We start from the raw sequence: 14,305 nt of genomic DNA on the forward strand, positions 1-14,305 counted from the left end.
GTAAGAGTTTGTGCGTTTACTTGTGTGTGTATGTCATGTGGTGTGTATGTTACCTTGAGTAAGTGGAGGGGCTGCTGTGGGAGTAGCTAAAGGATTCCGATGTTACGTAATCAGAGCCACTGGAAACACAAGGCCAAAGCGTTACTTATTAACCACACACAGACATACACATACTGTGCACACAAACACACACACACACAACAGATCAACAACATTTCACAGATATTTGATTAGAACTCACTTTCCATGACTGGCGTTGACATACTCCTTCACAAACACAAAACTCCTAGTAAAGAAGAGATGGAAATACAGAAAGAAACAGAACAAGGGAACAAAGAGAGTGAGGCCGAGGTAGGGAGAAAACAAAGTCACTCTAACCTGCATGATGCCAATTTAACAAAAATGTCTCATACTCACTTCTTGGTGTCAGGTGTCTGGTCAGTAGATCTGTAAGAGGAGCATGTGGGTCAGTGGAAATAATTCAGATGGAAATCTAGAGGTTTTGGTCATGTTTTTCCTGAAGGTTCGAATTGGTTCTAGTTGGACTCATTGTGGGTTCCAACCAGTTCTTGGTGTAGGTTAAGTTTTTACAAGGGTGTTCTAATTGGGTCAAGGTAGAGTTCTGGTTGGATGAAGAGATGGTTGGGATCAAGATCATTGTACAAACAAAAGGTAATTAAAGACTGTGAAAGTAGAGAGGGTTGGGCTGAGAGAACAAAGATTGCTGGAGCAGAAGTAACCCTAGCACTCTCTAACACCCCTTAGCAAATAAACAGGTAGGGCAAGTCAACCTGACCTTAAAGCAATTAATCATCATGGCCAGATTTTACTAGGTGTTCCTGCAGCTTCCTTTACTTTGAAGAATTGTTAGAACTCTACACATACACACAATAACTGCCACTTCTCCAACACGGGTCAGAAGAAGGGATGCTATTTGGAGGCTGAGCCCTCTCTACATTCATACTGTTAACCATTACCTATCCATAGATGCCACCGACGTAAATTCCAAAGAGAGAACGCCGCCATATTTATGACCGATCTTGCCCAGTATAGCTGCCCACACTGCCCATTTGAATGAGAGAGAGACAGATATCGAGAACATTTCAATTTTAGGCTCCGATCCTTATTTGTTACCCCCAGTTTTCTTTTGTCCCTTATTATCTGCCCCAGGCTTGCCCCAATTGGCTTTCCATGACAGAGCTATAAACATTTATCTTGTGCATAACCCCTCCCCATACAGTGGGGATAGCTTGAAGGCTTTCAAGAGTATGGATGCTTATCAATATGCTGTGAATGGATGGGTGAAAGACGTGAAAGTGCGGCACCCGGCCTCCAAGGATTTATATTTAATTATGGGAAATGTAAGTATTATAAAAAATAAAATAAAAATGTATAATGTTGGTGGTAGTTTACCCTGACGACTAGGTAGCGAGTTGTTAACTAAATGGCTAACAGCTAGCACTCATCTTAGTGCCCCTTAGCTCACGGCTAGCTGTCATTGATCTGGATAATGTTCTTTAATGTCAGATGCAGGGCTTAACTTTTTGAGGCACTTTTCCTTTGGACAAGTACATTTTCGTTCCATGCACAAAAGTCACTTGTCCGAGACCTTTAAATAGCCTGACCAAGTGAAACGGGAAAAACTAGCCTGGCTAACGGAAGTCACTTTCTCAAGCAAGCAATGAAACAGGCTCGGTTAAAGAAATGTTCAGTTTTAGTGATAGCTGCTACCTGGATTGTCCTACAGAAGATCTACAACTCCAACTATTATTATGCTATCCATTACAACAATAGTAGGAGAATTAGCCTTTAGTCTTTTGGTATAGAATGAAATACCAGTCCAGGGTTTCTTTTTTCGCTGTTGATTGAAGCCAACTGCACGACATATTGCAGGTATGACTGAGACAGAGTCAGTCGTTAAGATGGCGGCGTAAAGCTGCAGTGACGTCATGTGACCCAAATGAATCCCCTGTGTGTGTGTGTGTGTGTGTGTGTGTTTGCTTCTTTAGCAGCAAAGTGGGTGCCAACTCTATAATAATACCCATGGTTTTGGAATGGGAAGTCCAACAAGTATCCAAACATGTGATGGTAAGGTGTCCACATTCTTTGGCTACATTTATTTTTTTATTCAGGGATGCAAACAATGCGCTTTTTGGCGCCTCCCGCTTTTTTTCCGTCAGTTGGGTGACTTGTGTGAATCGTGCAGATCTGAAGAGTTTTTTAAAGGGGGGGGGGGGTCTGATTATAATTGCACCAACAGTAATTCTGGATTGCCTCCACCAAACAAGTAAATAGGAAATAAGCAAATCAGCAGTAGGCCTAACCTATGCGCGCAAGCGTGAACTAGCCTACTCGTGTGTGTTCTTGCTGCGTATCTTTTACTGTCTATGGCAAGGTATCTCAATAGGCGGATCCGGACCGAGACACAACACAAGCAAGTTTTCATTGGTGCGTAATTTTGAGCTATAGATAGCTCATATTTTTTTCCTACTAGATGTGCTTTATATCTTCCATGTCCAATCTAAAGCTCCATCAGGAGCTGTAATAATTGTAATCACCATGACAACTCACTCAACGTTGGCCACAAGCTCTGTGGGTCATGCAGGTTGTGTGTGTCATTCGCAACAACGCAGGCTCATCGATTTGGCTAGCAATGGCTAGCAATTTCGCCTACAAATACCAAAAAACAGGTTGCAGCAGTTTGTCTTTTGACTACACTTGCAAAATCCACTAATGGGACTGAGCTCGAATAGCTTCGGCGACTTTTAACACAAAATCACTATAATTAAAAAGTATTTCGACTGATCCTCCAATCATCAAGCAGAAACCCGGCGTGCGTTACGCTGAGCGTCCGTGGTAAGGACATAATCGCAGCATTTATCCAATGACCGTATAGTTTTGAAGCACAAAAAAACCTGTTCAAAGCAGCCCCATTCAAGTCCCTGGACGCTAGGCTTCAACAGAGAAATGCATTGTGAGACTATGGGAAAGTGTGAGAAGGAAATCAGTCGACCTGCTACTATAATGTTTACAGGTCCTCAAAGTTTTCACAGCTTTTTGCTTTTTTAACAAAATAATGCTCAATTTCTTTCTTACAAAACAAAGCTTATAAAACAAGGCTTTTTACATGAAAACTTACATTTGTGAATATATAACTTTGCGAATTAATATAATACTAGAGAGCATACAATTTCTGGGGAAATTGTGAGGGTGTGCTTGTGGCTGCCCCAGCTTTCCATACACTCCTGGTGTTTACATATTTCAAAAAGCATTTAAGTGTATGACTACAGTTCTGACCATTGTGTTCCCTTGATAATAAGTTTGTAAAAATGACATGCATCACTCAGATGGAGGAGAGGTGATACTGGTTGGTTGGAAGAGAAGGAGGCCAAATGTAGCTCATGAAGATGCAGCGCTAGATAACTTATTAAATTGTAATCAGATATAAACAACTTGTTGGTTGCCCTATTATGTCCTATTATCCTCCTATCATCGCCCTATTATGTAATTTGAACGCCCTGAACGGCATCATTTGAGTAATGAGGGCAAGCGTAGGCTTATTGATTACTTAAAAAACGTTAAGTTTCATTATGCATCATAGAGGAGCCTAGTTAGAGAAGGATTTAGCAGTTTAATATTAGAAGCCTATTTTATTAATAATTTTCAGAGTAACCTCAAACCTTTCTTTTGTTTCTTTGACCTTACATTTTCTTTGAGGGCTTAGTGGTCTCGGTTTAACATCATTATTTATAGCGACATAATTACCGGACACTGTTAGCTCGCAATGTAGACAAAGAATGCCCCTGCAACAAAGTTGTAACTTGGTAACAAGTAGCCAGCTAGAAACCGAGCAGAAGTTTGTAGCCATATAAAGGCCTATAAATATAGGCTACTTGATTTGGCTGCAAGATTCGCTGATTTTGAGTGTCCAAGATATGATGGATTCTGATCTGGATCAACAGTCTAGCCATGTAGCTAAGGCTTGTCCGGGAAGAGTACATTTTTTTTTTACGGCAAGTCTGGAAGATCAATTTAGGCTAGTGCTACTTGCCCCGATGCACTGGACAAGTTATTAAAACTCAAACAAAATAAAATGCAATGTTAGGCCTACTTCACGTTATGTGCCACTCGTTACGTCTATCGATTTTATTTGAGCGAATTCTGCATCAGTAAAACCACCAACCCAAGATCTCTACAGACCAGCTAATTTCCTGCTCAACACTTCAACGGGGGCTTATTACTTGAAAGATGAATTAGGCTATTTACGGTCGTCTCAGTTACACCATGAGGGGTGGGAAATACTGTGATTTGCTTAAGAAGGCAAATGGCTGGTAAAACATAACATTTCATAATAATTTCAATAAATCAAGCAGCGCAGCAAGACCCAGTAAAATGTATATCCTACAGCTAAGCAAGGCTGAAGCAGGCTGACATTAATTATTTTCATGAACAGACAAAGTTTTGACATTGACAAAGTTTAGGCTGTGGCAATGAAGTTCAGGTTAGTAGTCAGATACTTTCACCTATTGAAAAACTTTTGAGTAAGGGGAAAGCCAAACATGTTCCGTCGCCGTTTGACTTTCTAAACATCTCTAAAGAGATGTTTTTGTTAGCTACTCATTAGTGTCTCGGGTAGGCTACAGCGTTGCAGTGAGCCGCCACACTGATTTGAAACCACAGGTAATGGTCATTTCACCAACAAATCGTTTATTAATGTCAAAATAAATCCTACAACAAAAACGTATTTGTGAGGAATGTTTATTTTAACGATTGAAAACAGATGCATCATGACCACTGTAGTATGTGTTGCCCAAGCAACAGAGGCTAATGTCATGATGCTAATGCTTCAGTGAAATAGTAGACTACCGTTTCCGAAAGTAGATGTGGGCCTACTTACTTAATAATATCAGCTAATATTGTACATTACATTTCACAATTATGTTTCACACCACAAAGTAAAATGATTAAATATCACCCTGGCCTCTTTGCTTGTGGCGTTTCTGCAGCTGCCTTGCAGATTAGTATCCCCCAAGTTAACAGATGAGAAACTAATGTTCTGCTAGAGATAGTCACGCGAGTTTTCGTGACGTTGGTGACGTTAGTGGCGTCAGTGACTGTGGCTAGCAAGTTAGCCACCGTTAGCTTCACTTTTTGCCACAAAAACGTAATTTCTACTTAAACCGTGCAATGGAACATAAATCCCAATACAACCAACGCAATCGCTACCGAGACGAACCTTTTGACATCGCCGTTGTCTATGTAGTCCAAATATTGAGGCATCCTTAGGGGGGCGAAAAGAAACAATAAATAATAAATAATATATATGTGAGATAACAATGGTTTGTGCTCGCCGAAGGCAAGCACACCCCAAAAATGTATCAAATAAACCTGATTACGATTGTCTCTACGCTCCTCTAAAAGACCGAATACTAAGTGTTTCCACATCAAAAGAAATTGGTCATAAATATTTACTGTAATAAAATCACAAACATTCTGCCAAAATGTTTTCACAAACGGGCAGTGTCAAAACAAATGAACCACAGTTTCAGGGTGACTGTCACAAAAGGTACAACTATAATCAATGTCAATTTTAAATTTAAGAAAAACTAACTGTGTATATCCTGTGTATAATTTTTAAAGATACCTCCTTAACTTTGTTTGTCATTAAATACTGATTAGGTAAAGCCAAACCTTTTTCCAAATAATATTGTCTGTTAAACGATTCCAATACAAATAAATATAAGGCAAAGATACAGAGTCCCTTTTAGTAACCTTCTTATGGATTTATTACGTGAGTTAAAAGAGAAACAAATATTACCTACATGAGAGTTTACTATAGTAGGTGGGGACCAGTGTTGAATGTCTATTCTTTTCCCCTGTCTAAACAGCATACACAGTTTTGTAGATATTGTACCAAAAACTCTAGCATAGTCCCCTGGTGTTAAAGGTGACATGACATGCTGTTTTTGGATGCTTTTATATAGGCCTTAGTGGTCCCCTAATACTGTATCTGAAGTCTCTTTCCCGAAATTCAGCCATGGCGCAGAATTATAGCCACTACAAGTAGTCCCACAATCAGCTTTCCACAGAACGCGCTGTTTCTGTGTCTGTAGCTTTAAATGCTAATGAGGAATAGAAGGAGGCAACATGCGCTAATGTTTAAAACGGATGTATCGCAATGGCTCGTAGCCCCCGTTGCTGTAAGATGCCTCGAATTTAGCCATTCTCATCTGATCACCCTGGTTTGCAGAGGTGCACCTCAGTCATTTCAATGTGGAGAAAGGCGGATATCGCGAGCCATAACACCAACAGCAGAACGGTTATCCAAATAACAAAGAAGTGTACAACACTGGTGTTACAGCGTTTGTATTCACACACACACTTGATGCCATCTACCTTTACATTAGCGACAGTAACTCATCTGGCTCGTTGCCCCGTTGCTGTAAAATGCTTCGAATTTGCCCATTCTCATCTGATCACCCTAGTTTGCAGAGGTGCACACTCATAATAATTTCAATGAGGGGAAAGGCGGATATTGCGAACGCCATAACACCAACAGCATCGGTTATCCAAATAACAAAGAAGTGTACAACACTGGCGTTACAGCGTTTGTATTCACACACACACTTGATGCCATTTATCTTTACGTTAGCAACAGTAACTCAGCTGTTAGCTGCAGAGCTAATGTTACAGCCACATTCTAAGGGTAGCAAGCTAGGTAACCATATAGGTTACAGTAAAGCAACAAAATGATATAGCGTTAGTTAACTTACTTGTCCAAGGGTTTGTAGCTTGACCAAGAAGATTTAGTAATGATCCAGAATTTAATTTCAGCAAGGCCAGCTTTGTGTTGGCTCAAGTTGAGGAAATGTTAGGCGCAGACATACAACACTTTGGGAAGTTGTGTCGGCGCATTTCCAGCGAAAATACAATTAAGATACGGGTTGTGCAGGGGCTCGGATGAAGGAACTAAAAAAAGATGTGTGCTTGCATTTGTACATCCAAGCACTAAGCAACTGTTATGCTTCGTTTGTTTGCTCGCCATGATGTCTCTCCAGGAAAAACCGATATCCCACTCGCGCTTGCACGGTGGTAGCTCAGTTTCTCATGGGCGGGCCAGATGATCTGGTCGGGCAAAGCAGAGAGAGGGGAGGTAACCTTCCCCCTATCTACGTCACTAGGGGGAGATTTTCAAACAGCGCAATTGAGCCTTCATTTTGTCAAAGGCGGAGAATAACACCCAGGGCTTGGTTTACACTTATCGAAAATTCTAGCCACTGGGGGACCAAAGGCAGGCTAGGGGAACTCATATTAATGTTAAATAACCTAACAAAATGAAGTTTTCATGTCATGTCACCTTTAAAGTAATCTTATAATGTTCCAGAAACTCTTCATAAGTGTAAAGTAAACCATCGTCATTAAATAACTGATCTACAAATACAATACCATTATCAAACCAACGTTTCAGAAAAATATATTTGCATTTATATATGATATCCTCATTGTTCCAAATATAATGCTTATGAGGTGAAAAGTTATGTTTGTAAATCATAGACCATGACAAAAAGGCTTGGCGATGAAATTCAGACAGTTTCACCGGTATTTTTCCCCCATAAAACTAAGAAAAAAAGGTTTGAACAAATATGGGAAGGGATGAAGTTCCAAATGGAAAGGGGACTTTAGATCATCTGACAAAGCCAATTGATTTTAAAAGTATTATTTAATGTTTCAAAATCCAAAACATTTAGACCACCATTTTCACAAGAATTTGTGATAACTGATTTCTTAAACGGGCGATTGATTGCGAAACCAATTTTACCTTGTCATAGTTGAAAAATGACAGTTTGGGGTGTAAAATATACATACAGAGAACCTCAAAGTCAATTGAAACCTCTTTCCTATCAAAATGTTACTATTTAAAAAAAGCTATTTACAAACGCTAGCTTTTGAAACAGTGCAAGTTTGTGACATCACAACTTGCAGCATCAACTTTGTCACGCCCCAACATTTACCTAGAGACCAGCCCTCTGGTTAGACAATATTTTAGCTGCGCGCTGTACTTCCACGTGAACAACAAAGGAGAAAGTTTGAACGTTTTTAAAGTATATTGAAAATGGACCATCGTAAATCCAGTGTTCCAGGGTATACTGGGAATGCTGACACTTTTTATAATCAAGGAACCAGACACTTGACAGGCATGGCTGATGTTTATCTATGGGAAAATCCCTATAAAGTACGACACTAAATTATTACTTTACTCGGACCATTTCACCAAAGACAGTTTTAAATGAAAACCTTGGACAATTTAAAGAAGGATTTGCTAAGCCGTTGTTGCTGAAAAGAGGTGCTGTTCCGACCGTTTGCTAATCACAAACGCACGCTGTAAGTATGATTTTGCCTATTAACAATTCTAACGTCTCCTGTATCTAGCATAGGTAGAATGCTAAATACTAGTGCTGTCAGTTTAACGCGTTATTAACGGCGTTAACGCAAACCCAAATTAACGGCGTCAATTATTTTATCGCACGATTAACGCTCTTTTTGGCCTAGCAAACTTTGTAGTTTTTTTCCACATGCTGTTGCAACAACTACCGACGTTAGAAAAATTACAACACCACACCGGATCTAGCTAGACCGGAAACAAAACAACAGGCACGCCAAACACTCGTTTGGCTTGCGAGCTGGCTAAAGAGTAGTAGCAGAGCCCGTTTACGGATATTAGACATTCTCTGGTAGTAGGCTAACGTTACGTTTTGAGTGGATGACGAGCGCGAGATGCCGAAATGGATGCCAATAAGATTCTGAATGGAAAGTTTGCTTTTAAAAAGTTGCCAAATGGTTCTATTGACAAGACCAGTGATCTGTGTGTTTTGTCGTTGTAAACTGAGCTATCATCGCAGCACGTCCAGTCTGAAATACCACTTGATGGCCAAGCACACAGCTGATGCGAATTCTCTGCCCCCTCGTCAAAGCCAGGCGATTGCAATGTTGTTTTCAATAAAAAAAATATTTGCACAAAGCAATCTGAACCACTTTTCTATGTTGATAAGAGCATTAAAATTTGAAAAAAGATTGGGACAAAAAGAAATCAGGGACATTTAGAATAGATAAAAATGTGCGATTAATTGTGATTAATCGCGAGTTAACTATGACATTAATGCGATTAATCGCGATTAAATATTTTTATCGTTTGACAGCACTACTAAATACGTTTCAAAACACATCAACATAGCATACCTTACTTGGCAAATGACTCTAGCTGGACTAGCTGTAGTCGGCATTAGAAGGGAAGCTTCCCAAAAAATAGCCAGAAAACGAATAGCAGTCTACTCTAGCCTATTGCTAACACCTGTCTAGATGATCTTTTTGAAAGAACTGGAGAAAGGCAGGTGCAAGATACAGGATATGTTAGCATTGCTAATAACTGTTGCGGTTGTGATGAACAAAAGGTCGAAACGCACCTCTTTTCTGCAACAGCTTCATAGCAAATCCTGCTTTACATTGTCCCAGGTTTTCAAAACCATCCTTGGTGAAATGGTTCGAGTAAATGTGTAATTGAGGGTCAAACTGCATAGTAGTGATGTTACGCTCAATACCGTGCTCACGAAACGGTATCGAAGCTTCGGACGTCACACGAGCAGCTGGGACAAACGGCGTTCTATTCAAACGCTATAAAAGACATCAGAAATCACTAATATTCGTAGGTTATAGAGAGGAAACATAGGCCTATTTACGGACGCTATAGAATACATTCATTGACAGAGCTAGAGATACAGATAGATTGCCAGAGCTAGATAGACAAAGATAGATACAGATATGAGATAGTAGGTGTACACAAGCACATAGCCTACATCTTTCTCTAGTTTTACCAGCCTTCAAATGTGGCCATCCCTTTCCCGGTTGCAAAAGCATGTTCCAAAACCTTAACCGCTAGCTTACATTATCATATAATAATGTATTCTTTTAGCATATACTTCCACTAAAACGGGGTGAGCGGATGCAATCTCACTACGTCTGAGAGAGGGGCTGCGCTCTTACCACAAGGCAATACTCAGTTGAGCTTTTTGTGTAATTAATGTTATAAAAACCTAAAAATAAATATTATAAACGTAAAATAGCAAAGATGTTACGTTGTTTATAATACAACAAGATATATGATAACATATTTTTGACACTTGCAAATCGAAACATTTGTCACATAACCTTTATCAAGTTGTCAATGACGATTGTGAGACTGACGTCTCGAGGACTTGACGTCACTTGATTCCTTCCATCGCTCGATACAGTCGCCATACCATAAACTGACCACCAACTGTCCCTATGGAGAAGTATTGAACGCTTCAAAAAAGCGATACTTTTTCGAGACAATTGTGTCAAATAGCTCGTTGCTTCGGAAAGCTTTGTTTCCCCCATCACTACTGCACAGGGATCTTCTACGCTATAGCTACGGTATACACATTAACCATGTCCGTCAATGTTAGCAAGACTCTAGCTCATCTGCTTTTTATAAACGCTGATTTGCAAGGAATGCAAGAACAGCTAGATAGCGAAAACACCTAGACTGTAGGCATGTAAACTATGGAACGAGTTAGTCAAAATTAAATAAATAAATAAATAGGTAAATGAATAGATAAATACAAACATAAATAAATACGGCTATGAAATAAACTCTGAAATAAAAAAAAGATGGTAATAAATATATAAATATAACATTATATAATTATATAGCTGAATCCATTTACCGACATCAATAAATAAAATACATTTATTTATTTAAAAATGACGTTTTTGTAAAGACAACATGTATTTAATTCATGGGACTTTTATTTCCTAATAGCACATTTATTTCAGTGCGGTATTTATTTCACATCTCACATGGAAATGAGAGGGGCGTGATTATTGTCAGACCAACGCAGCAGATAGCTATGCTACCTGTATGGGGGTGACAGTGGCATCGCACTGCCGAAAAGCATACAAAGTAGACAAGCTTTGCCCATAATGTCTGTGTCGTCTCTACCTTTGTACGGGAGTGATGGCGGTGACTTAGTAGCCTACGTGTGGGGACTTGATCTTTGATAGCTATGAGGTTGCGCTGAAGTTACCTTTATAAACATGGCTTTCGCTCGTGTGACGTGGAACTCGTCTGCAAAGCTAACAATCACTGCCAACACTATGTCTTCCTAGGTGGTATGTTGGCTATCACCGGTCTCGAAGTCGGCAACTGTAGGCCAAGTGGCTGGCTATCCGGCTAGCTAGCTGACAAAATAATAAAAGGACGACATCAGTGTGGCCATTTCAGCTAGAGCTAGCTACTGTAGAGCTAGTAGTGTTGTGCTGTATTGGCACATATGAACAGCCAAACCCGTTTTGTCACTGAATGGTCATTAAAACGAGTCCAGTGGTAGTGGTTTGATTTAATATTGAGTAATTCCATAAACCTGTACATAATATCTGGGTTTGGTTATTGTGTACCGTGTTGAATGGGTCTTGGTCTTGACACGTCTTGGTTAGTTGCAACTTTAAATTGCCAATAATAACAAAGCGTTAAGAAACTTGACTTCAATTTGAAGCAGTAGCCTACTGTAAATCCAAAGGTATGGGTAATGTCTGGAATGGTCTGGCTTCACTTCAGGTCTCGTCTCACTAAATGGTAATGCATGGCATAATGGTGAGGCTAGATCGTTATAATCAGGTGCCTTATCGACCTAGTTATCCACATAATAGCAGAGCGATGTAGCGGTGGTGGCAGTGATTGTCTTTTTTTTGTTGCTAGCTGTGTTAGCTAACATTACCTGGCACTTATCACCCCCCACTACCTGTACATCTTGCACACGAACAGTGCTCGATAAGTCTCAAACTATTTAAGACTTCAATATCTATGTTCTGTAGAGCACTTATCCGCCCAAGTACCTCTACAAAATCTACTATCTGTGCCAAAATAATATATCCTGACAAGCCATGCCGTTCGGCAGTGCGATTCCACTGTCACCCCCATACAGGTAGCATAGCTATCTGCTGCATTGGTCTGACGATAACCACGCCCCTCTCGTTTGCATGTGAGATTTGAAATAAATACAGCACAGAAATAAATGTAGTGTGGAAATAAATGTGGCGTGGAAATACATGTGGAAAAAACGTCATTTTGAAATAAATAAATGTATTTATTTATTGATGTCGGTAAATGGATTCAGCTATATAATTATATAATGCTATATTTATATATTTATTGCCATCTTTTTTTTATTTCAGAATTTATTCCATAGCCATATTTATTTATGTATGTATTTATCTATTTATTTACCTATTTATTTATTGATTTAATTTTGACTAACTCAGCGTTCCATAGTAAACTAGCTTAGCTTGCTAACGCGAGAGCATAGTCTAGGTAGAGTGTGTGATGAGTTAGTTAAGCAATGGGGCTAACGCGTTATTTCATGTTCCTGACTGTTTCATTCGATTAAATAACCCGTGTTACATTTAAATCTACAATTCAAGATGCATGTTTGTCCAGATCTTTGTCAGGTTATTTTCAGCAAGATATCTAGCTAACTGAAGCTGAGTTGAATCATGATATAGTTTGGTTGCTAAGCTGTAATGTTCTACCCACCTATGTTGATCCAGTTTGCTTTGACAAAAGAAGTGGAAACAACTATGGAAGTTTATTAGACTCTTTTTCCAAATGGAAATGCATTTGTAAAATGGCAATTCAATGCGCAAAGTGACAATGCAATCCGCAATTCAAATGGAAAAGCAGTTGTCAAATGGCAATTCAATGTGCAAATGACAATGCAGTCCGCAATTCAGTTTGTATTATTTTGAATAAAGATGTGAATGAACGCTTATTGCATTGCATTTCATATTGACAAGGTTTTTTCGACTCTTTATTCAAATGAAAATGCATTTGTCAAATGGTAATTCAATGCGCAAAGTGACAATGCAATCCGCAAATCAAATGGCAGTTGTCAAATGGCAATTCAATGTGCACATGACAATGCAATCCGCAATTCAGTTTGTATTATTTTGAAGAAAAATTTGAATGAACGCTTAATGCATTGCATTTCATATTGACACGATCTTTTCGACTCTTTGTTCAAATGGAGATTCAATGTGGTAGCTAAACAGCGCCCCCAGTCTATTGCATTAGCATTTACTTGTCATCACGCTCTTTTTGTTGCAAAATTCAAATGAAAATGCAATCTGTCAGTTCCCCCATCAAGGCAGGTTCCCGTCCCTATTGAGGGTAAGACCCAACTCTACTCTGCTTCTGAGTGGCAACTATGGCGTGAAATTAGTGCCAGGAGAGCGAGCTCTGTAAAAACAATTTGTAACTTGCAAAAAAGATTTGTGTACTTGTAAAAAAAGTTTTGTGTCTCTGTAGAAGAAAAAGATTTGTGTAGCCTACTTGTAAAAAAAAGTTTTGTGTCTCCGTACAAGAAGGCCCAAAACCATCTAAACCCATCAAATATAGCCAGTTTCTGTGTGTAGTATCATTTGTATCATTTTCGTCTGTCTATCACACATGACCTAGGTCGTAGTAAGTTTAATAGTATTTTAATTTAAATATGTATACGGATATTTAATTAGACAACCAGTCATTAAACCTACCATTAGTTGGACAATGTGCAGCTAAATGGCAGTGAACTGGCGCGAAATATAGTGGTTTTCATTCAAAATGTATTATTTACTGCCAGTGTAACAGTTATGTGGGTTCAGATTAAATTCCACTAAATTGGCAGAACTACGTCACCTGCTGTTCTAATGTGTATCTGCTCAGTAGCTGTAGCGCAGCATTTAATTCCTCAAAGCAACGGAGGATTTTCAGAAAGGTAACATGTAGTGAATGCTTGTGGAGGACAATATAATGTAAATAACGTGAAAAGTATTTAAAGGTTGACCCAGTTGTTAGGTCAAAAAATGTAAAATTGTTCATTGGGCACACAATTCTGCCCGTTGAATTTGTGAATAAAACCTTGTACAATAACCAAACGTTCAATGAAATGGTACATTTGTCTAGACAATATGTAATGCAAATTGAACAAGCCTGGTGTATTCCTGGCCTTAGGGTTAGAGACTAACACCTGTGTCACAGGTTGATATGCAGGACTCTAGTGACAAGCTGAACATGGCATAACTGTCATAGTTTCCAAAAGCATCTTCAGGGACTGACACAACATGGTCTGGTTGTCTAATTAAATATCTGTATACATATTAACATAAAAAAACTATTCAACTTACTACGACCCTTATCCATTAGTTTATACTATTAAGAGTGTGTTAACTGAATAATCTTTAAATGTTGCATTAA

The 14,305-nt window shown here is 39.1% G+C and overlaps 1 protein-coding gene and 1 long non-coding RNA gene across 5 annotated transcripts in view; one reads left to right on the top strand and one right to left on the bottom strand.

Annotated features, from left to right (window-relative positions):
* The window catches only part of znf185 (zinc finger protein 185 with LIM domain), a 95,198-nt gene that overhangs the window by 23,558 nt on the left and 57,335 nt on the right, over positions 1–14,305 (bottom strand). For all 4 annotated transcript variants that reach the window (XM_084697328.1, XM_084697331.1, XM_084697330.1 and 1 more), the window contains 3 exons: positions 418–447; positions 242–286; positions 54–119 (listed from right to left, as the gene is read on the bottom strand). In XM_084697328.1, the coding sequence (XP_084553454.1) occupies positions 54–119; positions 242–286; positions 418–447 (141 nt within the window). The remainder of the gene's footprint in view (positions 1–53; positions 120–241; positions 287–417; positions 448–14,305) is intronic.
* LOC146302859 (uncharacterized) overlaps positions 216–14,305 on the top strand; it is a 48,009-nt gene continuing 33,919 nt past the window's right edge. Inside the window, exons 1-2 of the long non-coding RNA XR_014754499.1 lie at positions 216–351; positions 2,010–2,088. This is a non-coding gene — a long non-coding RNA (uncharacterized LOC146302859). The remainder of the gene's footprint in view (positions 352–2,009; positions 2,089–14,305) is intronic.

The sequence above is a fragment of the Hypomesus nipponensis genome, chromosome 1, assembly GCF_054491055.1.
Source record: "Hypomesus nipponensis isolate SF chromosome 1, ASM5449105v1, whole genome shotgun sequence".
Lineage (NCBI taxonomy): Eukaryota > Metazoa > Chordata > Actinopteri > Osmeriformes > Osmeridae > Hypomesus > Hypomesus nipponensis.